The 25,307-nt window shown below is 44.6% G+C and overlaps 1 protein-coding gene across 3 annotated transcripts in view; it reads right to left on the bottom strand.

Annotated features, from left to right (window-relative positions):
• glg1a (golgi glycoprotein 1a) overlaps positions 1 to 21,676 on the bottom strand; it is a 96,699-nt gene extending 75,023 nt beyond the window's left edge. For all 3 annotated transcript variants that reach the window (XM_067997711.1, XM_067997712.1, XM_067997713.1), the window contains exon 1: positions 21,041 to 21,676. In XM_067997711.1, the coding sequence (XP_067853812.1) occupies positions 21,041 to 21,667 (627 nt within the window). In that variant the 5' untranslated portion in view covers positions 21,668 to 21,676. The remainder of the gene's footprint in view (positions 1 to 21,040) is intronic.
• Positions 21,677 to 25,307: the final 3,631 nt, after the last annotated feature.

The following is a 25,307-nucleotide window of genomic DNA, read 5'->3' as shown; positions in this document are numbered from 1 at the left end:
GCAGGGGCAGTCTGTAAACACCATGTATTGTTCAATATGTATAAATGCGTAGGCTTCAAGGAGCTCTTGAAACATTTGCCTGAGGAAGGAGAAAATCTCCGAAAGCTTGTGAATTTAAAATAAAATTGCTGGACTATAACTTGGTGTTGTAAAATTGTTTACAAAGGTATTCTGAAAGGATGAGATCAACATGGGCTCAACTGGTCTTAAATCTGAAATGTTATATAGGATAGGACGACCCTAACAATGCTATCCACTTTTAATTGCAATGTTTAATCTATTTTTAGTTATTTTAGGGCAGATGTCTGTCAAACATTCTACTAATGCTCTGTGCTCATAGGCACTCTTTGAAAATTGTTAGCCGCCACTCTATTTTGGCTGGATCTTTCCATTTTCTCCCCGTCTGTTCGAGCAAAAATGGGTGGCAGCAGCACACCTGCCTCAGCCAGGGACATAGACGACAACAGTGGCAACCCAACTGCAGCCCAGGATGAGATCAGCTAACGTACGGATCACAGATTGAATCTGGGATCATCTTGCTAGCAGCAGTGCTAAACTGTAACTGATTTAAGAGATAGCTCCTTAACCCTGGTTTCTGGAAGCTACAGGTTGTCATTGCTCATGTAAATTAACCACTGGGGCTACTTCGGAAGTTTATACCAACCATTTTACTCTCTCCCATTACAATAAATTTCCCTTAACTCATAATGCAGGTTACTATTTTGAGCTTGTGCTGGAGTTGCTCATGCAGAGTGAAACTGCAGCTGGATCAGTTGCTGGTTATAGGATTGTTTAGTTTAACCTCCAGCATGAGTGAACTCTCCAACTCCCTGGTTCATCACAGACTGCCTGGTGGCAGACGGTTTGTGAGAAGCCTCTTTAGAACGGTGAGCACTTTTTATATTGTCAAGACATGGTCATTTAGTTATGACAAAAGCATGCTATAAATCTTGCTGGGGTCTGATAGTATATTAGGTAAATGCAGGTAGCCTGTTACTGACCATACAGATACCTGGCCTGTGCCAAGCTAATCCACCCCATCTCAGAGCAGCAGTGGGAGCAGCAAGACAGGAGGGGGAAAAAAATGGAAAGATTCCTGCTCATGAAATCTGAACCCTATCAGTCATCTCTAATAGAAAATGCACGCAAGTAAAGATGTGGAACTCAACAGTGATAGCTCCACAATTGACCAGCCTGCCGACATCCAAGTGGCCATTCCTCACTAAGTCTAGGATTGCCAGTGGCTGTGGAATTGCATCCCAGCGCGAGTCACCATTTAAATGGGGAGAAGGGGGGAAATGAAAACTCTAAAACAACTGCAAATATTTGAAGCTTACAAATGAGTGCAGCCCACGCCAAGATTCCTACCCCATCACGTAACCACAAATCTAATCCAACATGGAGTCAAGCCATTTGGATCCATACAGCTCTAAAATTGCACCAACTGCCTGGGTTTTAATCAATGCGCAAAGGCCGACAGGCAATAAAAACAGGGCCATTATTTAACCTACTGGATATGAAGAATTTCACATCAGAGTGACGTGAATTCAAAAACAGCAGAGCTTGGTAAAAATTTTAATGGAAAATATTAATGGTCATTCCTAATTTACCATTTTCACCCGGGGTTATTCCACTCACTCAAATTAACTTCCTTTTACAGTATGCTATTGAGGGGGAAGGGGGAAGCAACCAATCCACACCATCATCTCCTTCACCATGAGGATTTGGATTCCCATCCAAAGGACTGAGCCAATGTGAGGACCAAGGCAGTGCATTAAATTAGTCCTTGACTCTTCCACTAAGCAACCACACTCCCTACAATTACAAGACAGTAAATTACAATGGACAGAACGGCAACTAGACAGAATAATGGAGTCAGGCTCTTTTGTGCACTTTTGGGTTAAACAGAAAGCTGTGGGTCAAAGGATCTTCCATACAGGATACTAGCAGTGCGACAATCTTAATCCTGCCTTTATCTCAACTGTCACAGAACAAATATGGCACACTGCACTTGGCTGGTGTGCCTGGTATTTTGAACACGTGCCTCACTGGCATATCACATTCTGCCACGAAGTGTAATCTTGGAACTGCAGCTACCAACACTGCCCACAAATAATCAAATTATTACAATACATCCTTGAGACAGGGCTGTTTCAAGTTCACCGTTTGGTAAACAGGATTGAAAAACATAGCTAAACACACTGTTGACTTGCATGCGGTTACTTGAACTTTAACCACATGAAATAAAGCCTAAAGGTGAAGATGATACTATAGTCTACCCTTAATTCAAAGCTGCTTAAATTATCTGTTCATTTGAATTAAAATTTGGGGGGGGGGGGGGGGGTGGGGAGAGGAACATCCTGTGTTTTATTAAACATGCTCAATTTGTACTACTGAATAATTCAGTTTTTGACCGAGCAAATATCCACTTTGAATTGACAGGATTAGACTGTATTGGCAATAAGCACTTTTGCTTCCCAATCGGCAAACTGGTGTGTAGACAGCATTATTACATTTCTTCTTGGACTTCGCAAGAGTGACATTTAGGCTGATACCCAGACCTCTGTCACGCTACCCCTTTAACTTGCATCAAGTGCAATCGGTGATCATGGGTTACGTTGACGAGCAAATGGGAGGAAAAAGCACCCTTTCTTCATATCTCCAAACACAGGACCCAAGAAAATATGGGTCCCCGGTGAGTTTATATTAGAATGCATTATCAGCAGCAGTACTGCATGCTTGCCATCAATGTAAAAGGATCCAGAAGCTAAATATAAGCAGCATTGCTGAGCCCAATTTAACTCTAAGTTGGTGTTAGCTTTCAAAACCTACAATTACAAGTGTCCTTAAGTAAGAGAAATGCAGCAAGACTCCTTCGACCTGAAGCAATAGTGTCCTATTTGGGGAAATGTGCTATTGATGCTGCTACTTATGCAGTCAGAGATTTGTAAAAACACGAATTTCTATCCTGTGTCATTTATTTTACACTTAACTAGGCCAACCAGGCTGGGCATTCTTCCAAAGGGATTGAACAGGCTGTGTACAACACAGTCAAACTGAAGGGACAGGTGTGGGTTAGGAAACAGCGTACAATCCTACACCATATTCAGTGTTCCACACAGATTTTCATGGTGAGCATACATTCTTGTTTGTAACGCTACAAACTCAAGGACTCTGAACTAGTGGGGACAAGAGATCAACTCAATATCCTGAATGAATCCCACAAGCAGAAGAAATCATGTGTCACGCTCACACAAGCATGTTTTCTAATCATTTCCCATTTCTTCATTGGTCCCCGTGTAGTACGTATAGGGTTTGGTACATACATAACCACAGAAGAGACCAGCTGGAACAGTAAGGATAATACCTTTAGTTTGGGAAATTACCCCAGTACAATAGACCAGTTTAACAAGCCAGCAGGCATGTGTCTGATTTGTTGATGAATCCAATGGAATACTATATGTGGCACCATCGCAAGGGAATTAATTTTTTTTAATTTATGGTGTTTCAATCAGGAGAATAAGCAATGAGATACAGAACAAGAAACAAACTAGCACAAAGCAATACAAACTCTGAAAAACAGTCCTAGAAACTAAATACTGTCAACAGCTGATACACAGCATACTTCAACCTCAGTTACTAACCACAGTTGATAAGAAAAAGCATGAATACTGTAAACAGAAATGAAAACCAAAAATGTTGGATCTGGCAACCAGCACCTCCCATCAACTGGAACCTTTAGACCACTCTGCACAGGCTAAACCACTACCCAAATAAGTTTTAAAAATAAATGATTCACAGAAGCAATAACAGACTCAATACAACACAGCAGAATTGGCCATACACAATACAGACAACTGTGCTGACTTTTTTTTTAAAAAAGGTCCATTGGTCGTCCAACCCTTCTGGCAAGTTCTCCAAGACATGGGTGGTACACACAAGCATTGCTTACAGAGTGTCACCCATCTTCCACATATCTAACAATGAAGATGAACAGAAACTGAAGAGTAGAAGATTCTGGTGTTAAAAGGATATTGCCTCCTTTTAAGACTCAAGCAATTTTCTTGAAATGTCTGAGCAGCCACTTCCATGTATAATGAAGCGCTGGGAGTCCATTTTGGAACAGAGTTACCACCACTTTTAAAAGATGGATGCGTACAGTTAACAGGATAAAAATTCTATTTTTGTCACAGCCAGTTCTGTAGAAACAGCTCGAGATAGCAGTATCTAGTTACCTCAATGTCCGCAGTAACAGAGTGCAACATTTAACTAATTAATCTACGTCACATTTTGCTTCAGTTCTTTGGATTGATGAACCCCTCTAATAGTATTGTTTTCCTTTATTATTCAATTATATCATTCAGCCACCTTAACAGCAAATCCATACATTCCCTTACTAGAATAGGAATTTTTTTTTTTATTCGTTCATGGGATGTGGCCGTCGCTGGCAAGGCCAGCATTTGTTGCCCATCCCCAATTGCCCTTGAAAAGGTGGTGGCGAGCCGCCTTCTTGAACCGCTGCAGTCCGTGTTGTTAGGTAGGGAGTTCCGGGATTTTGACCCAGCAACGATGAAGGAACGGCAATATATTTCCAAGGAGGGATGGTGTGAGATTTGGAGGGGAACGTGCAGGTGGTGTTGTTCCCATGTGCCTGCTGCCCTTGTCCTTCAGGTGGTAGAGATCGCAGGTTTGAGAGGTGCTGTCGAAGAAGCCTTGGCGAGTTGCTGCAGTGCATCCTGTGGATGGTACACACTGCAGCCACGGTGCACCAGTGAAAGAAGTGAATGTTTAGGGTGGTGGATGGGGTGCCAATCAAGCGGGCTGCTTTATCCTGGATGGTGTCGAGCTTCTTGAGTGTTGTTGGAGCTGCACTCATCCAGGCAAGTGGAAAGTATTCCATCACACTCCTGACTTGTGCCTTGTAGAGTGGAAAGGCTTTGGGGAGGCAGGAGGTGAGTCACTCGTTGCAGAATACCCAGCCTCTGACCTGCTCTTGTAGCCACAGTATGTGTGTGGCTGGTCCCGTTAAGTTTCTGGTCAATGGTGACCCCCAGGTTGTTAATGGTGGGGTATTCGGCAATGGTAATGCCATTGATTGTCATGGGGAGGTGGTTAGACGCTTTCTTGTCGGAGATGGTCATTGCCTGCCACTTGTCTGGTGCAAATGTTACTTGCCACTTATCAGCCCAAGCCTGGATGTTGTCCAGGTCTTGCTGCATGCGGGCACGGACTACTTCATTACCTATGGGGTTGCGAATGGAATTGAACACTGTGCAATCAACGAACATCCCCGTTTCTGACCTTATGATGGAGGGAAGGTCATTGATGAAGCAGCTGAAGATGGTTGTGCCTAGGACACTGCCCTGAGGAACTCCTGCAGCAATGCAGGAAGGAATTTCCAATAAACTGATCTGAGACCAGCCGCAGTTTTCAATCTACCCAGTATTTCTTGGATCAATTGAATCTCCCTCCTCAGACCAGTTGAAGTAGAGCTGATGGAAACCAGATCACTGCAATAAACTTAAAATAACTGAAAATCTACACAACAGCTACAAGGCACAAAGGCAAGTGACTCAAACCACATCAGCACAGTTCAAGTCGTTTATAGAGTCAGTGAAACCACAATTTTTAAAAATCTTGCAACTGCACACACTTGTCACACTGTTATGTTTGTGTCAGACCTGGGACGCACGCCCCTAAGGCTTCATAAGGTTTCTTTTTAATTTTCTTAATCTTTTTTTTAAATAAAAATGGTTATTTCTGGTTGGTATATCCTCCTCACATGACCAAACCCCTCCTTGGTCTTCCCACATGCATCTCCTAAATCCTTCCAAGCTAGCTTTCCTGACACCACTAACTGAAATAATGAGTCATTTTGAAGCTGTTTTTCTGGATATATTTCTTTTCTGCTGCTTCTCTGAGCAGCATTACAGCAGAACTAGCATAGATTATATATGTGCAAACAATTATACATACAGTAAGCTCTAAACCATCTGAATACCTGTTACAAAGTAGCACTTCCAAAACCACTCAAACTCATTGTAGATACTATTTGAAAAACAAAATAAAGCTTGCAAATTTGACTAGAAATATCCCCTGAGGAGATTCTGGATATAATCCTTTTTGCTGCTTCTTTGTCTGAAGGGGCAAAGGCAACTTCTACATTTTAAATTAAATAGAACTGCCCTTTTCAAATTAAGATTTTAATTAACTAATTCAGGGGAAGCATGCCTACTCCCAACAATGTTGTGCACTTCTTTTAATTGGTGGCCCCTTCCGAAGAAGCCTGCTGCAGGTTAATTGCCGTTGCTTTTCAAAGAAGCCTGTTACATTAAATAGTCAATACATTATTTAGATCAGAGCACTTTTTTTTTGCAAAATTAACTTATTTTATCTATCCCTCCTGCTTCAACATCTCACCAAATGCTTTCCCAGTTTCCACGGACTGAAAAGCTAAAGACCGCTGCTTTGCTTCTGGTTTCTATTTGGTTCCCTTCTCTCCCTGCCCGCTGCTGCCCACTTCACCTTGCTGCAGAGCCACTTCTCCTCGCTGCCTGCAATCCCACCACCATCTCCTGGTTTCGCATTTATTTTTTTGACAGTTCACCTACACTGCCTGAGAAGGCAAAAACCACTTGTTTTCTGTGTCTACTTTTACTCCTGTACTGCCGTACAGTATTTTCTGCTGCCACTTTCTCTCTCCTAGTGCCTGCTGCCCGAAGAACTCACCTTACGTTGCCATAGCACCATTCCGTCCCACTGGCTGGGAGCCTTGCATTCCAATCATTGCTGCCCTTCGCCCTGTTTTCCTAGATCTCTCTTTAAATGGTTCTATTCTGGTCTTTATTCCCTTTCCCTGGTCTTTTTTTAAAATGGTCCTGTTATGCTGTGAGGTTGTTTTTAGTTCCTAGTCTCATTTTTAAAACCCCTTTGCCTCCCCACTACAGTTTTTTTTCCAAGGTCATCACTCCACATTGTAGTTGTAACAGCCTCTTCTCCACAATCTTATTTACAGAGCTGCTCTCCATTTCTTTTTCAATTCCTCTGTCATTGTCTCTTTTCCTGCAAATTCTAACTGTCCAACTACACAAGCTCCAATTTCTCACTACCACAATCCCCCAATACTCACTACCCCATTACTTTCTGCATACCCCCAACTACTCACTGATGTTTCCTTCCCATTTACACCAAATATCACAAAAATCCTCAGTAGTTTCCTTACCAATTCTCACTACCTCTACAATTTACTACCACAAACCACTTCATTACTTCCACACCTCAAATCCTTACAAACAACCTGCTTCCACAAACCATATAACCTCATCTACCATAACCAATACTATTAAAGATCCACTCCCTTATAACAGCCCATATCCTGATTCTCCATAAGCAGCATTACAGCAGAACTAGTTGAGCATATATGTGCAAAGAATTATACATAAAATCCTAAACAATCTAAATACTCTGTACAAAGTTAACACTTCCAAAACCATCCAAACTCATTAAAGACACGATATGCAAAACAAAATGAAGCTTGCGAATTTGACTAGAAATATTCGCCAAGCAGCTTCAAAGCTGCTTCTGCTATCAACCTTTGACCTGATCATCTAAACCCCTTGACAAAAGCCTGTGACACTCTCTTTATCCATTGTCCCATATATGACTTCCCATGTCCTGTCATTGCAGAGCCTTGCACATTACTACACCAAGGCTCATTCTTCAAACTTGGGGATTTGTTCATTTCTCAGGTTCACAACCCAGATAGTGTATGTCCTGACAAGAGTAGTGCCGGGTGGGTGTTGTATCACAAAAATTTCCTACATTAGTGACATATTTGCCTTCAATAACAAGAGTTCAACACACTGCTCCTTTTCCCATGCCAGACATCAGAGGGTTAGAATCCAATTAGTTTCTACGCAGGCATGCAATAGTTAGCACAATGAGGCGAGCATACATCATCAGGCTGCCTGAGCACTTTCATCTCAAACAGGTTCAATCGGTAAATTCAGCACAGCGCCCTATATAGCCATTAGCTGCTGCAACAGTCTGCACATGGAATTATAACCCCAGAATCAATCTGAAAGCTGCATACCGCGCTCATGATTATTGCTTCAGGAGTATTCGTACTCATTACAGTTCAAAAATATATTTTTTAAATGACATTTGAAAGGATGAAACACTGATAGGCAAGGATGCCTATCCTGTCCAACAGCAACAAACCCAATCTTTACCCCAGGACTGACTTTATCCAGATGATTTTATACTGCCATTTTCAAAGCATTTTCCAGTGATGTGACTTTGCATTAGGTTAGGAAAGAGTTTGGGAGAACACTTCTGGCCAGCAACTTGGAGTAGAGTGAAACTTCAGGACAGCTGGCTTTAAGTCTAGCCTGCAAGCTGCAAGAGTAGGTTCCTCATGATTGGTTGCAAAGCACGATGTCTGATGAATGCGCACTGGACTTCCAGAAGCACCGTTAGTCGGTTGTTCCCCCTTCACACATCAAAAATACGTGTACATACACAAACTGTACCCAACTTCAAAATACACAATTCACAGGCAACTGGAGCATACTTTACATCTAGTGTCCTTTTAACATTAGTTATACTTTTGCCCAGTTTGATCCTTTACTACTCCTCTGCCCAAGGGTACGGTAGCATAGTGGTTATGTTACTAGACTAGTAATCCAGAGGCTTGGACTAATAATCCGGAGTCATGAGTTCAAATCCCGCCACGGCAGCTGGGGAATTTAAATTCAATTAAAATACAAGTATCAGTAATGGTGGCCATGAAACTACCGGATTGTCATAAAAACCCATCTGGTTCACTAATGCCCTTTAGGGAAGGAAACCTGCCGTCCTTACCCAGTCTGGCCTATATGTGACTCCAGACCCACAGCAATGTGGTTGATTCTTAATTGCCCTCTGAAATGGCCGAGCAAGCCACTCAGTTGTAAAATCTCGATACAAAAAGTCATAGTAAGAATAAAACCGGACGGACCACCAGGCATCAGACACGATAACGGCAAACAAGCCCAGTCGACCCTGCAAAGTCCTCCTCACTAACATCTGGAGACTTGTGCCAAAATTGGGAGAGCTGGCCCACAGACTAGTCAAGCAACAGCTTGACATAGCCATATTCACAGAATCATACCTTTCAGCCAACGTCCCATCACCATCCCTGGCTATGCCCTGTCCCACCGGCAGGATAGACCCACCAGAGGTGGCGATACAGTGATATACAGTCAGGAGGGAGAGGCCCTGGGAGTCCTCAACATTGATTCTGGACCCCATGAAATCTCATGGCATCAGGTCAAACATGGGCAAGGAAACCTCCTGCTGATTACCACCTACCGCCCTCCCTCAGCTGATGAATCAGTCCTCCTCCATGTTGAACACCACTTGGAGGAAGCACTGAGGGTAGCAAGGGCACAGAATGTGCTCTGGGTGAGGGACTTCAATGTCCAGCACAATCTGTAACCTCATGGCCCGGGATATTCCTCATTCTACCATTACTAACAAGCCAGGGGAACAACCCTGGTTCAATGAGGAGTGTAGAAGAGCATGCCAAGAGCAGCACCAGGCGTACCTTAAAATGAGGTGCCAACCTGGTGAAGCTACAACTCAGGACTACATGCATGCTAAACAGCTGAAGCAACATGCTATAGACAGAGCTAAGCGATTCCACAACCAACGGATCAGATCAAAGCTCTGCAGTCCTGCCACATCCAGTCATGAATGGTGGGGGACAATTAAACTAATGGAAGGAGGAGGCTCTGTAAACATCCCCATCCTCAATGATGGCGGAGTCCAGCACGTGAGTGCAAAAGACAAGGCTGAAACATTTGCAAACATCTTCAAACAGAAGTGCTGAGTGGATGATCCAGCTCGGCCTCCTCCCAATATCCCCATCATCACAGAAGCCAGTCTTCAGCCAATTCGATTCACTCCACATGATATCAAGAAACTGCTGAGTGCCCTGGATACAGCAAAGGCTATGGGCCCCAACAACATCCCAGCTGTAGTGCTGAAGACTTGTGCTCCAAAACTAGCTGCGCCCCGAGCCAAGCTGTTCCAGTACAGCTACAACACTGGCATTTACCCGACAATGTGGAAAATTGCCCAGGTATGTCCTGTTCACAAAAAGCAGGACAAATCCAATACGGCCAATTACCGCCCCATCAGTCTACTCTCAATCATCAGCAAAGTGATGGAAGGTGTCGTCGAAAGTGCTATCAAGCGGCACTTACTCACCAATAACCTGCTCACCGATGCTCAGTTTGGGTTCCGCCAGGACCACTTGGCTCCAGACCTCATTACAGCCTTGATCCAAACGTGGACAAAAGAGCTGAATTCCAGAGGTGAGGTGAGAGTGACTGCCCTTGACATCAAGGCAGCATTTGACCGAGTGTGGCACCAAGGAGCCAGAGTAAAATTGAAGTCAATGGGAAGCAGGGGGAAAACTCTCCAGTGGCTGGAGTCATACCTAAAAATACAAAGCCATACAAAGGAAGATGGTAGTGGTTGTTGGAGGCCAATCATCTCAGCCCCAGGACATTGCTGCAGGAGTTCAAGGCAGTGTCCTAGGCCCAACCATCTTCAGCTGCTTCATCAATGACCTTCCCTCCATCATAAGGTCAGAAATGGGAAAGTTCACTGATGATTGGACAGCGTTCAGTTCCATTTGCAACCCCATAGATAATGAAGCAGTCTGTGCCCGCATGCAGCAAGACCTGGACATCAAGGCTTGGGCTCATAAGTGGCAAGTAACATTCGCGCCAGACAAGTGCCAGGCAATGACCACCTCCCCTTGACATTCAATGTCATTACCATCGCCAAATCCCCCATCAACATCCTGGGGGTCACCATTGACCAGAAACTTAACTGGACCAGCCATATAAATACTGTGGCTGCAGTAGCAGGTCAGAGGTTGGGTATTCTGTGGCGAGTGACTCACCTCCTGATGCCCCAAAGCTTTGCCACCATCTGCAAGGCACATGCCAGGAGTGTGATGGAATACTCTCCACTTGCCTGGATGAGTGCAGCTCCAACAATACTCAGGAAGCTCGACACCATCCAGGACAAAGCAGCCCGCTTGATTGGCACCCCATCCACCACCCTAAACATTCACTCCCTTCACCACTGACGCACTGTGGCTGCAGTGTGTACCATCCACAGGATGCACTGCAGCAACTCGCCAAGGCTTCTTCGACAGCACCTCCCAAACCCGCGACCTCTACCACCTGGAAGGACAAGAGCAGCAGGCACATGGGAACAACACCACCTGCACATTCCCTCCAAGGGTCAAAATCCCAGAACTCCCTTCCTAACAGCACTGTGGGAGAACCTTCACCACACAGACTGCAGCAGCTCACCACCACCTTCTCAAGGGCAATTAGGGATGGGCAATAAATGCCGGCCTCGCCAGTGACGCCCACATCCCATGAACGAATTAAAAAAGACATAACTCATGCTCCGACCCCGTTCAATGGGCACTACAGGAGGGTATCCTAAACAAGCCCATCTCATTCTCACCCAACATCTAAACACATGTACTATCCAGCAATGGTTATTCGCTAGAAATCAGTACTGTGAAACATGAGGGGTTTTGCCCCTCACTAGTGCAGGCAGGCCGAGGGCAATTGCCATAACTTCACCACTGGCCCAGTTCAGACTGGATAACACCAACCAGCGAAATTTCAATCTCCTGGTCTACATGGCTCAATACCACACCACATGATGCATTAACCTAACCCCCAGATATGGGAAGACGGCTATACGGTCCCAGAATTTCCTCCACTAAACAAGAGAACCAAAGATTTCATAATGGAAGACTGATCAGGGACAAGGGCTCAGCTCCTTCACTCATGGGCTCTAATCAACTGATAAGCAACTTGCCCAAAGCCATGAAAGATAAACCAGGCAGACAGTAACAGTTACCTCACCCTCAGACTGACTAATAAAGTACGATTGAAGCCAGTGAGTGTGTTACAAAATAGAATAGATAATCTTAAAAGCAGACAGGCAAAATCATGGTCTGCAAGCATTCCCAACAGTACATATAGAATTACCAGCAACGCTGATGTGCTATAGCCTGCACAATACTGCAGCGACATGGATCGAAGGCAAACCAACCCAAGTGGAAAGGACAATTGTGTGGAGGAGTAAACAGGAAGCCTTTTCATTAAGGTATACCAGAATAACCAGATGCTGTCAGAAAAGATCCAAAATAGCAAACGTTCTAATGAGATGAAGGAGTGAGAGGTTAGGACAGATCAGGATAATAAAAGTTTGGGAAAGTACTTCTGACCAACAATTTGGAATTATGTAAAGTTGTGCAAAACATACTTCCAATTGAAAGAACGAATCCAAGTAAATGATTCCCTCGGATTGCAACTTTCAAAAAAGGTAAGTTGTGAATTTCCATGAGGACCATCTGACTACAGTTTTAAAAAATATTGACAATATACATAATTAAGAATGAAGCACCCATTCCAGAGTCCTCCTGTTAGAAGGTACCAGCTGCTCACCAGGATTACCTTTAAATCTGAATTCCTCACACATGTTTAACTGAAAGCTTTGCTAAGAAGATTGCGTTACAGGCCACAAATTAATATAACTAGTATACAGAACCAGCGCTGATAATTAGGACGTTCCATTAAATGGATTCAATTTCCCCTGGGTATCCCCCTTATCTCAGCCATATTCAGAGCAGTGCATTGCTAGAAGTTTGTTGTGGCTCTCAAATAACCCCTTTACATTTTTAAACAGCCATCACTCCATTGGACTCCAAAATAGAACTGAAAATGGGCAACTTTTTCGCGTTCATGACCGTCCACTGGCAGTACCTTCCTTGCAGGGCGGCAGTGGCCAAAATTGCAGACCAACAATAAAGCATTAGCTTTAGCACTTAGTCAAGAGACGTTTCTCGGCATTCCTTCTCATGAGGTTTTGGTGCCTTTGACAACACTACTGGCACAGGATCACCTGCATTGGAAAACATCTCAAAGTATGCTTGCTCACAGTGATATTATACAAGTTGCAAAATGCTGAACACAAACATGCCCAGGGCAAAATTGTAACAAGGATAGATAGTAATCTGTACATCTACAGCTTTCTAAAATCACACCCAAGCCCCAAGCACCTTCACTTTTGCAGGTCATCTGTAACAAATCAATCTAAAAATAACAAACTACCTGAAGTGGGTACAACACTATGTTTAAATCCCTCAATAGCTCCCTTGAATAGCTGCACCAATGGATGCAGTAGTAATCAGTTATTCCAGAGAATGAATCAGCCTCTATCCATGCAAATTGGAGTGGGCGAAATGGGGATAAAATGAAAATCCATGGACTGCCCTAAGCAAATCACGTCCCAGAAGAGAACAAGACCCAACCCAAAAAAAAAAATAGGATATCGTGGCACAGGCCAAAAAGCTGCAGGAAACAATGTGTTTTTTTTTGGGGGGGTTGGGGGGGGGGGGGGGGGGGGGGGGAGAAAAGCAATCAATTTTGACCTAAACAACAAAATAGATATTTATACAGCAGCTACTTATAGTGAAACATCTCAAAACACATCACGCAATGAATTGTTTTTGAAATGCTGTTATCGAGAGAAACAAGGTAGCCACTCTGCACCAGCAACATTCCACAAACAGCAATTATCAACCAGTTTTTGGCGCTGTTGATTGAGAAAGGACACCGGAAAAACTCGCTGCTCTTCTTCAGATTTCGCTGCCTGAACAGACGGAGCTCGGGTCAACACCTAATCCGAAGGGCGATACCTGTCAGCATTATAGAATCAGTCTATATGTGTTGAAACCCTTTAGTGGTTGTTCAAACACACTACGTTATGACTCAGAGGTGATTGCACTATCAACTGGGCCAAGCAGATTTAATTTTGGGGGAGGAGGAGGAGGTTGCCAAGGTCTTTTGTACCATATGCTATACTGATGGGAGCCACAAAAACATGGGTAGAATCGTTGGGACATCCATGTACGCAACATACGGAGCTGCTCAAAGATACCTTCCCCTCAGAGACTGCAAACATCACATTATTTGACTTACAATCAAGACATCTCCCACCACCAAAAAACTGTTAAACCCCTGCCATGGTGACAGCAGTGCTGCTAAGTTTATGCTTCTTGCTTGCTGCTGACTTTCTTGTTGCAGTCAGCCGCAAACTGGTAAAAGCAAACAATGCAAGGTTTAGGAGCAAGGCGGCAATATTTGGGACTCTCCGCTTGTGTCACTCATCCAGCACTGCTGTCACTGTGGCAGCAGTTTAACAATTCTTCGGTGTTGGGGGATGCCTTGACTGCAAGTCAAATGGTATGATGTTTATGGTCTCTGAGGGGAAGTGTCCTTGAGCAGCTCTATGTTGTGTACATGACTGACCCAACAATTCGACCCACATTTTTGTGGCTCCCTTCAGTATAGCATGTGGTACAAAAGACCTCGGCAACCTCTTCTCCTCCCCCGAAATTAAATCTGCTTGGCCCAGATGGTAGTGTAGTCACCTTTGGCTCACACAGAATGTGACCCGTCTACTCCCAGGATAAAAAAAAAATCTTTTCACACAAGCTTTATGAACTTCATTTGTTGAGGGCAAACTCAATTATCAGTAATATTTATATGCCATTTGACCAGTCCCCAGAATTTTGAAAAATTGACTTTACTTAAAGAACATTTCAAGATACAACTTTTACTGATAAGAAGGAATGTGGCATTGACCATGCAGGTGCAGCAAGCAGTTAGGAAGGCAAAATGTTGGCCTTCATTGCAAGAGGAGTAGAGTACAGGAGCAAGGATGTCTTACTGCAGTTATATAGGGCCTTGGTGAGACCACACCTGGAGTATCATGTCCTTACCTAAGAAAGGATATACTTGCCATTGAGGGAGTGCAGAGAAGGTTCACCAGACTAATCCCTGGGATGGCAGAACTGTCGTATGAGGAGAGATTGGGTTGACTCAGCCTGTATTCACACAAGTTTAGAAGAATGAGAGGGGATCTCATTGAAACGTATAAAATTCTGACAGGACTAGACAGACTAGATGCAGGGAGGATGTTTCCCCTAGCTGGGGGGTCCAGAACAAGGGATCACTGTCTCAGGATACAGGGGAGGATATTTCGGACTGAGATGAGGAGAAATTTCTTCACTCAGAGGGTGGTGAACCTGTGGAATTCTCTACCACAGAAGGCTGTGGAGGCCAAGTCACTGAATATATTTAAGAAGGAGCTAGATAGATTTCTAGACACAAAAGGCATCGAGGGATATGGGGGGGGAGAGCGGGAATATGGTATTGAGATAGAGGATCAGCCATGATCATACTGAATGGCGGAGCAGGCTCAAAGGGCCAAATGGCCTAATCCCGCTCCTATTTTCTATGACCAGGGTTCCTTAAATCCAGGTCATCAGTTGAATTTGGGATGCAGGTTTGTCTCCCAGCATCCATCTATCAGGATCCTGCTGAGCACTCCAATAAACCAATAAACTGTGGATCCCGAAGTTGGTATTACTACACAAAGTTAATACTCTGGCAAGCAGCAGTGATGGCCCTGCCTCTTCATGTCAACCTCAGTGGTTGTCACTGAGCTCAAAGGAATAAATTCTGAAAGCAGACACAACCACTAGATTAACCGTGGGGCGATAATCCTTTCCTGAAGTATCGCAATTAGTGCCAGATGCTGTTAATCTAAATGCTATTTAAAACACTGAGCACCGCATTACACACAGCTTGGTGGAGCCAAGCCTTTACTGAATGTAAAGCAGATTTTTTTTTAAAAACATGCAAATGCTGGAAATCTGGAAAAATAAAACTGGAAACACATACAAATCAGCCAGTATCTATGGAAAAGAACAGTCAAACAGTTCTGAAAAAGGGCATGAGCTCAAAACATCGACTGTTGTTTCCACATATGCTGCTTGTAAATCAGAAAAACCCTGGAAAGAATAAAAATTCAGACAAATTTTTCTGATGCTTTTTTCTGTCAATCTGAGGAAACGCCGAGTAGTTACAGTTCAAATACAAGCAGTTAGCATATACAACAAGTCAATGTAGCTAGTGTTACAGAAGTGTTATGGAGGATCCAGGAAATGAATTATAGTAATAGAGGACGAGACATCAATCAACCCTAAATTGCAATCTGAAACATCAGCTTCCATTAAAACCAAAACTGGGAAAATCCCAGCTCCTGACAAACAGACCAATTCAGGAATATTTCAGGTAAAATGAAAAAGTCATTACAGCTATATTTATGAATTCAGCTAATGCACAGGTTAAAACCAGGTTCCTGCAGCAATGTGGTGGCACTGACTTCAGGTTTACTTTCAACTTGCAACAAACTAGTCAAAAACCCGTTTAACCAATAAATTAGCACCCCTATTCCACTGCATGTTAATGGGTTGTACAGAATGGATCAAAGCCCCAAGCATGAACCCCTAATCTCCAGCATGCAACCGCTAATTAGGGCTCTGGAGGTGGGGAGGGTACAGCAGTTCTGGATTGGGAAGGAGGAGATCCCACATCTGCTCAATGCCCTACAGTGTGCCTGTCTGTACATCTGGTGTCAACATTGACTGTGGTGCTCCCTGCCCCCATCCAGTTGAATGGTCTATCAATGTTCATTGTGCAAGCTCACACACAAAGAATGACCACTTGAGTAAGGTACCAACAGTAACAATGAAAGCAGTCAGGGAATAGCAAGAGGAGGCCAACACTTAGAATCTCATTAAAGGAATCAAATAGAAAAAGGGAAGAACCTTCAAAAGTGACAGAGTAATTCAAGATGTGGAGATGCCGGTGATGGACTGGGGTTGACAATTGTAAACAATTTTACAACACCAAGTTATAGTCCAGCAATTTTATTTTAAATTCACAAGCTTTCGGAGACTTCCTCCTTCCTCAGGCAAATGTTTCAGGATCTCGAGATCCTGAAACATTTGCCTGAGGAAGGAGGAAGTCTCCGAAAGCTTGTGAATTTAAAATAAAATTGCTGGACTATAACTTGGTGTTGTAAAATTGTTTACAAGAGTAATTCAAAACAGCAAAGAGGAGGTCAACTGACCATTGCAGGTTACACTTTAAATTTCCCACATTAAGCAAAGAAATTGGAATAAAACAGGTGACAGGATGCAGGGAAAAGGTTGGGAACAGGCAATTGGCATCATAATAAGCAGTTAAACACATGTGGGTGCAGAGGACAAAACAAAGGGGCACAATAACAGAAAACCAGAAAGAAACAGTTGGAGTTATATGCTATTTTTGTGATGTTGCAACTGTTCAGTAGCAATTAGGGTGCAGTCACATCCTCTTCAGAAATGACAGCACTCACTCATCTTTCCCCTCCCCCCTTGGTATCACTATTGGCTTGTTTACGTCTGGTTTATTTTTGGAAAGTCTGCTCCACTTTTTTTTTTAAATAGTAATTTGTCACTCACTCCTCCACAATCTGATCAAGTTATTCTACCGGTTCTACACAATGAAAACAGCGCACCGAGTCTGTGATTATACAAAGGTCAGAATGTGCACATCCGTAAATGGAAATCAAAATTAACTAACTTTTACATGAAAACATTGCCAATGACTATCGCTGGTTAGATTCCCAGCTTGTGCTGAGTTTGCAGATCTCAGCAGGGTGTTGCAAATTCACACAGTATCCCTGGGTTGAAGAGTGCAAAATAAGCCCGGGTTCCTGTTCCTGGTCGACATTCAGCAACCATCTCGTGAACGCACCCAGCAGAGATCCTCAAGCGAGAACAGCATTGGGCTTACCCATGATGCCCATCACCAACAGATAGCCTGCTGACATAGTCAAGAGTGTAATGTGAGTAACGGCCATTTGGGGCAAGTACCTGATGAAGGTCAGTGCCTGTGTGCCTGTACCCCAGCAAGGACTCAATGCCTATGGAGACAGCAGCCCAGGGGTGAGGGACAAGAGAGAAAATATGCACAAAAAAAATTCTACTGTGAGTGTGGACAAGTGGTCTGTATTCGGCAATGACAGATCTCTGATATCCTTTCTCTCGTGCACCCTGCCCTTGTAGAATAGAAACTGCTCAACTGCAAATCCAGCTATTCAAGATCAATTGAATAGCCAAGTGCACATGCTGGCCTTCATTTATAGCAGAAGATTACTGCTCAGTGCACAGAAATAGAAAGTCTATCTGAAGCAATTGTGTTCATTCCGCTTAACAGAAATAAGTAGCCAACACTCCACGTGGGAACCACTTACACAACTATATCTACAGCCCAAATCAGCATCACTATCTGCAGAGTTCTACAATTAGTATGCAGTAAAAGGGAGAGAATGGATATCTGCACCTCACAAACTTAATTAAAAAAACTGCCAAAGACTGTTCAACTCAAAACTTTTACCGACACATCACTGATCTTCTAAGTGACTACATTGCTACATTAAGCAATTCTAATGGGGCTGGGATGACAAATCACAGTTCTGCTTACATGGGATTCCAGCTTTCAGCTAGGCCACTGATCTGATTTAGCAAGCACTATCCGGTCTTCATTTTAAGTCCAGCATATAGGAGAGGGAGACCTCAGATTCTTCCAGCTCCAACGGTATGTTACTGCACCAGTTCCTCCATCCAACTATTGCAAACTCACTCATTGTCTATTGGCATGACAGTCACATGTCTCTGGCACCTAACCCAACAATGTTCAAACCTGAGCAATCAGGTCAAAAACCCTACCTCTGGTATTGAACAACTGCTGATTTAGTATCAAAACTCGGACTCATGGTGTCACTGCAATTACTTGGGGCTGACTTTTGGGATGTAGGATATAGGATACAGGGAATCTAATCATCACAGAATATACTCTGCAGCGATTAGAAGATAGCACAAGTGTGAAGCTCAACTCCAGATGCTGGAATCCCTTGGCAGTTATGTCTGCAAGGGGACTTGTGTGGAGTGCTACAGCTTCCACGCACTTCTCTCCTTGATTATTACTTGTCAATCACTGGTCAATAGAAAGACCTTTGCTTGCTGTGGTTCCATACCAAGGAACCACCAAAAAAAATGGGCCCTAAGTGCTGCATAAGGAGTTCATTTGTATATAGTGCACCGGCAGCAGTGTGCACCTAGTGTAGCCTTTCTGGCATTCATTATACTTTAATTTGCATTTCAGTACAACAGCTGAACCCCACAGCTATAAAACCAGTTTTAAAGTGTACACAGTACTCAGCATTGGGGTGACTACTGCTTGCATTTTAGTAAGCACCAGTCACTGAATTACACGCAAGTGTGTAAAATTTGTCGGCATACCGCAAGATATAGACATGTTCTGCACCAGCAGCTACAGCTCATTAGAAAAGCCCAGCTAATGGTAGCATACAAGCAATGCAGGTTTTGCCCAGGTCCCACTACCAAACAGACCTTTACACAGACATTACCCACACAAACATTCCCATTAGAATGGGGAACTTTGTACAGATCTGCTTGCACTTCAAGCAATGCAATTATCGATCATTGTGAAATTTCAACTAGTCCCTTTCTTTTTGGCTCAGATAAACAAGCTTTACTAGTTCTGGTTTAACCTTTATTGTTTTTTTCTGATCAAGAGAGGGCATATCTCATTACAATATGCAATGTCATTCGATCCCAGTGCTGGGAACAAACAACTAAAGCCTCATGCAAGAAACCAATTCCAGATAGATTCATTTGTACAAGCCTTAAACCAGTGCTAACACTGCTTTAGCTCCTCAACCACAATGTCAAATGTCACTTACAAGGCATTGTCATTATTCTCATTGCATTAACAAGGGTCGACTCAGCTAGTGATTAACATTCTCTCAAATGAGGTATCCCAACCCATTAGATAATCGCTGTCAGTGCTTTGACAAATACAGAACAAGCATTTCAAATCTCAACACAGGAAGGAGTACATTACTCTTCATCTTGCTAATGCCACCATATTTAGATCATTTTGAAAAGCTGATGGGAGACGTAGTGGTGGTAAGAACAACTAGTTCAGAGTAATTATCAGAATTAAAGTAGTAGTTTTGAAATAAACTGTTCCTGCATTCCCTACAACATGCAACACATTCAAAGAAAAAAATTATTTAGCAATCCTGAATCAATACAAGGTGTCCCTCTGGATATATGGTGACCAGTACTAGATAGCATATTGGTTACTCCTGGACACAAGTCAATTAACCTGGGAATTTAAACCTCAAAATTTCACTGGAATTACTTAAAAAAAATCACTTGAAAAATCTCCATAGAGGACCAAGGGTTACACCATATTGGTAACCAGAAACCACTGCCATGGATATTTCCAACAGAAAGGCTTGGGCTGAGTAGATGAATTTAATTTGGCTGGTTGCCGTACCCCAGGAGCCCCAGTTACACGTGGCTAGTTTACTTTAAACTGCAAACCTCGAGAGAACAAAGAAAGATGCTCAAGAGTCCTCAAGTACTGGGCAGACTCTTTGACCTGCAGTCATGGCCAGCAGCTGACACACCCCATCTATTCTTCACTCAAGGCACAGCAACACCCTCCCACCACAACTGTTCATTCAAGTGTCAGAATATCCCCACGCCAACAGCCCACACAGGGGAGATAATCAGCAAAGAGCCAATTCGCCCTCCCCACTCAGGGCAGCCCGAATGTCCCCCTCCACCCCGAGGAGCAGTGCTCAACAACCGGCCTCATACTCCCATCTTCCACTCAGGACACTCAGAAGCTGTGTCCACCAACCAGTCTGATCCCTCATTCTGCCCCCAGAGGCAGTACCTGGGAACCAGCCCGATCCCCCGTTCTACCCCCAGGAACTGTGCCCAGCAACCAGTCCAGTCCCCCATTCTGCCCCCAGAGGCAGTGCCCAACACGCAGTCCGATCCCCATTCTATCCTCAGGAGCAGTGACCGGCAACCGGGCCGAATCCCCAGAAACTGAGCACGGCTGCCAGGTCACTCCCCCATTCTGCTCACTCAGGAGCAAGGACCAACGTCAGTGAATGCCTCCACCCCCAAACCCCAGGAGCGGTGCTTATTGAACTCCGGTGCCCACCCCTCCCCGCTTACCTCCCGCACGTCCTGCAGGCACTCGAGCACCGCGAAGTTGTTCTGCCAGGTGTGTTTGGGGCAGAGCCGGGCCACGTCCTCGTGACACATCGGGTCCTCCGAAATCCGCCAGATGTTCTTCCGCGGGGCCTGGAACTGAGCCTGGCCCTGGAACGGAGGATGGGGCTGAGCCTGGCCCTGGAAAGGTGGATGGGGCTGAGCCTGGCCCTCGAACTGAGCCTGGCCCTGGAACGGAGGATGGGGCTGAGCCTGGCCCTGGTACGGCGGATGGGGCTGAGCCTGGCCCTCGAACTGAGCCTGGCCCTGGAAGTGGGCCTGGGGCTGGGGTTGAGCCTGAGCCTGAGCCTGGAACTGAACCTGGGGGTGGGGTTGAGCCTGAGCCTGAGCCTGAGCCTGGAACTGAACCTGGGGGTGGGCCTGGGCGATCGCTTCTATCCCCTGCTGCTGGCTTCGGTGACGGGCCATGGAGTTCGAGTCCGCCTGATCAAACTGCTGTTCCGCAGCGCAGAGACTCGGGAGGAGTAAAGTGAGGGCCGCCGCCGCCAGCAGACAATGCGAGGCCCGCAGCCATCGCCAGCCCCAAGCCGCCGCCGCCAACACTAATCTCCCACGTCCACACGCCGCCATCTTGTAGTAGCCGCCGCAGCCTCTCCGCCCTTTTATAACGTGCGACATCGTGACGTAAACGCGTTCTTCACGTTTCCCCCGTCGATCCTGGACGTCATACGTCCCGGACCCTGTCCCCTGCTGGCCACGATGCAGCCCACAGCTCCCAGTCCAGCGGGTGACCTGAGAGATTTGGGTTGTAATAATAAGACACTTGCATGGAGTTAGCCCCTTATATCATGCTGAAACATCTCAAAGCACTTCACTTAATGACATGTCCGACTATTCGGCAAATGAGACATACAACTTTTTTGCATAGCAGGATACCACAAACACCCCACAGCTACCTTGATTACATTTCCTCCCACCCCACTTCCTGTAAGGACTCTATTCCCTTCTCCCAGTTTCTCCGTCTCTGTCACATCTGTTCTGACGATGCCACCTTCCACACCAGTGCTTCCGATATGTCTTCCCTTTTTCCTCAACCGAGGATTCCTCTCCAATGTAGTTGACAGGGCCCTTGACCGTGTCCGTCCTGTTTCCCGCACTTCTGCCCCCACCCCTTCCACTCCCAGAACCATGATAGGATCCCCTTCGTCCTCACCTTCCACCCCACCAGCCTCCACATTCAACATATCATCCTCTGCCATTTCCGCCAACTCTAGCACGATGCCACCACCAAACATATCTTCCCCTCCCCTCCACCTTCAGCATTCCAAAGGCACCGTTGCCTCCGCAATGCCCTGGTCCACTCTTCCATCACCCACAACACCCACTCTCCTTCCCACAGCACCTTCCCGTATGAGCGCAGGAGATGCAACACCTGCCCTTTCACCTCCTTTCCCACATCGGTCCTCCCACATCGGTCCAGGGCCCCAAACACTCCTTCCAGGTGAAACTGCGATTTACTTGTACTTCTTTCAATTTAGTGTACTGTATTCGCTGCTCACAATGCGGCCTCTATACTGGGGAGACTAAACGCAGATTGGGTAATCCCTTTGCTGAACACCTCCGCGCAGTCCGCAAGTGTGACCCTGACCTTCCGGTTGCTTGCAATTTTCATTCTCCGTCCCACTCCCACTCTGACCTCTGTGTCCTCAGCCTCTTACACTGTTCCAATGAAGCTCAACGGAAGCTCGAGGAGCAACACCTCATCTTTCAATTAGGCACTTTACAACCTTCTGGACTCAATATTGATTTCAATAACCTCAGATCATAACCACGGCTCCCATTTTTTTGGACAGCAGATGCTGGTAATGGTTCTGATGTTGCCATTTACAGCTTCTCTAAACCCATCTTTTGTTTCTTTACTTGTCCAATTACCACCCTCCTTGCTTTGCACCATCATCACTTTTATCATTTAATCACTCCTGCCCTCCACACTATCAGAGACCTTCCCTTTTGTTTTTTCCTTCCCTCCCCTTCCTCATCCCCTTTCCCTGGCTCTGTACTTGCTTAAAAACTGTTTAATCTGCAACTTCTTCCAGCTCTGATGAACGGTCATCGACCTGAAACGTTAACTCTGTTTCTTCCTCCACAGATGCTGCCTGACTTGCTGAGTATTTCCAGCATTTTCTGTTTTTATCCCACAAACACCAATGAGACGAATGGTTTTTTTTTGCTGGCATTAGTTGAGGAAGGGATGGTAAATAATGTCATGGGCTTTTCAACGTACGCCTTTAACGGGACAATCAAAATACCATGACTGCACTGGGTTTAGTTATGGGTGGAATATTTTTGAACCAGGTGGGCAATGTCATTTGGCAGGCAAATGTCAAGTGAAATCTAAAAATCAAGTGACCTATCACATGACACCTGTAAATTGACATCAACTTTTTCACCTGTTGCACACCCCTCGATGTGGCAACTATAAACTGTGGCCTGCAGCAGGTGTGGCTATCATTTTCACCGAATGCACTAATTTTAGTAGAAAATGCCTTGCATACACTCACACAATACAGGTGAATGTACTTCACATGTGTATTTTTACTCAACGAATATCATCATTCAGTAACCAAGGAAGTAAAGCACTCACAACGATAAAAAAACACTCGCACACTCTGTTTTTTGTCTTACCATTTTACCAATGAATGCACAAAAAGGTTAAAGTACACATGCATATGCTGTGCGAATATGAGTATTGAGATCACATGTCCAACGACGGTGTCTAGTACTCATTTTTATTTACTAATCAGAAATGCAGTTAGCCACATCTGGATTCCCAATTAGCCACATGTGGCTAGTGGCTATTATTGGACCTTTTTGCAAATATCCTCACCCCTTCTCCCTTGATAGATTCTGTCAGTTATATGAAACACTGTGATTTATCTTTCTGCTGACATTTAAACTTTTGCCCCTGCTAATCTTATTTCTTAATAAACTTGACGTGTGATTTGTAGCCAGAGATATACGCATATTATTTCACAAGCATACCTCATCAGTAAAAGGGTTTATTGTTTGCCCCGGGGCTCTCTATAATTTCACGCAAAATCTCACATTTCAGTTCATAGACAGCACAGCCTCACCTAGGAAAGCTGATCTTTACAATGGGCACAGTAAAAGTATCGAGAGTTCGCCCAAATTATAGCACTGACCAGTTTGGAATACTTCACTGTGAAAGTTAGTATAACATTTGGAGATTTGTACTCTACTTTTCTGTCTACTCCCTCTGCCCCACCATTGGTAGCTGTGCTTTCAGCCATCTAAGAACATAAGAAATAGGAACAGCAGTAGGTCATACGTCCCCTCGAGCCTGCTCTGCCATTCAATAAGATCATGGCTGATCTTCTACCACAACTCCACTTTCCTGCCCTATCCCCATATCCCTTGATTTCCTTAGTGTCCAAAAATCTATCGATCTCAATCTTGAATATACTCAATGACTGAGCATCCACAGCCCTCTGGGGTAGAGAATTCCAAAGATTCACAACCCTCTGAGTGAAGAAATTTTTCTCATCTCGGTCCTAAATGGCCGAACCCTTATCCTGCGACTATGCCCCCTAATTCTAGACTCTCCAGCCATGGGAAACAGCCTCTCAGCATCTACTCTGTCAAGCCTTCTAAGAATTTTATACGTTTCAATAAGATCACCTTTCATTCTTCTAAACTCCAGAAAATATGAGCACATTCTACTCAATCTCTCCTCATAGGACAACCCTCTCATCCTGGGAATCAATCTAGTGAACCTTCATTGCACCCCCTCTAAGGCAAGTATATCCTTCCTTAGGTAAGGAGACCAAAACTGTACACAATGCTCCAGGTGTGATCTCACCAGAGCCCCATATAATTGCAGCAAGACTTATAATCCAACCCCCTTGCATTAAAGGCTAACATACCATTTGACTTCCTAATTGCTTGCTGTACGTGCATGTTAACTCCATCTGCCATCTTCTCGCCCACTCGCTTAACCTGTCTATATCCCGTCTCAGACTCTTTGTGCCCTCCTCACAGTTTACTTTCCCACCTAGCCTTGCATCGTCAGCAAACTTGGATAGATTACACTCGGTCTCCTCATCTAAGTCATTGATGTAGACTGTAAACAGCTGAGGCCCAAGCACTGATCCTTCAGGCACCCCACTAGTTACAGCCTGCCAACCTGAGAATGACCCGTTTATTCCTACTTTCTGTTTTCTGTCCATTAACCAATCCTCAATCCATGCTA

Source organism: Heptranchias perlo, chromosome 16 (assembly GCF_035084215.1).
Source record: "Heptranchias perlo isolate sHepPer1 chromosome 16, sHepPer1.hap1, whole genome shotgun sequence".
In the NCBI taxonomy this organism is placed as follows: domain Eukaryota; kingdom Metazoa; phylum Chordata; class Chondrichthyes; order Hexanchiformes; family Hexanchidae; genus Heptranchias; species Heptranchias perlo.
The sequence above is the reverse complement of the archived record's forward strand: the minus strand, read 5'-3'. Positions and strand labels throughout refer to the sequence as shown.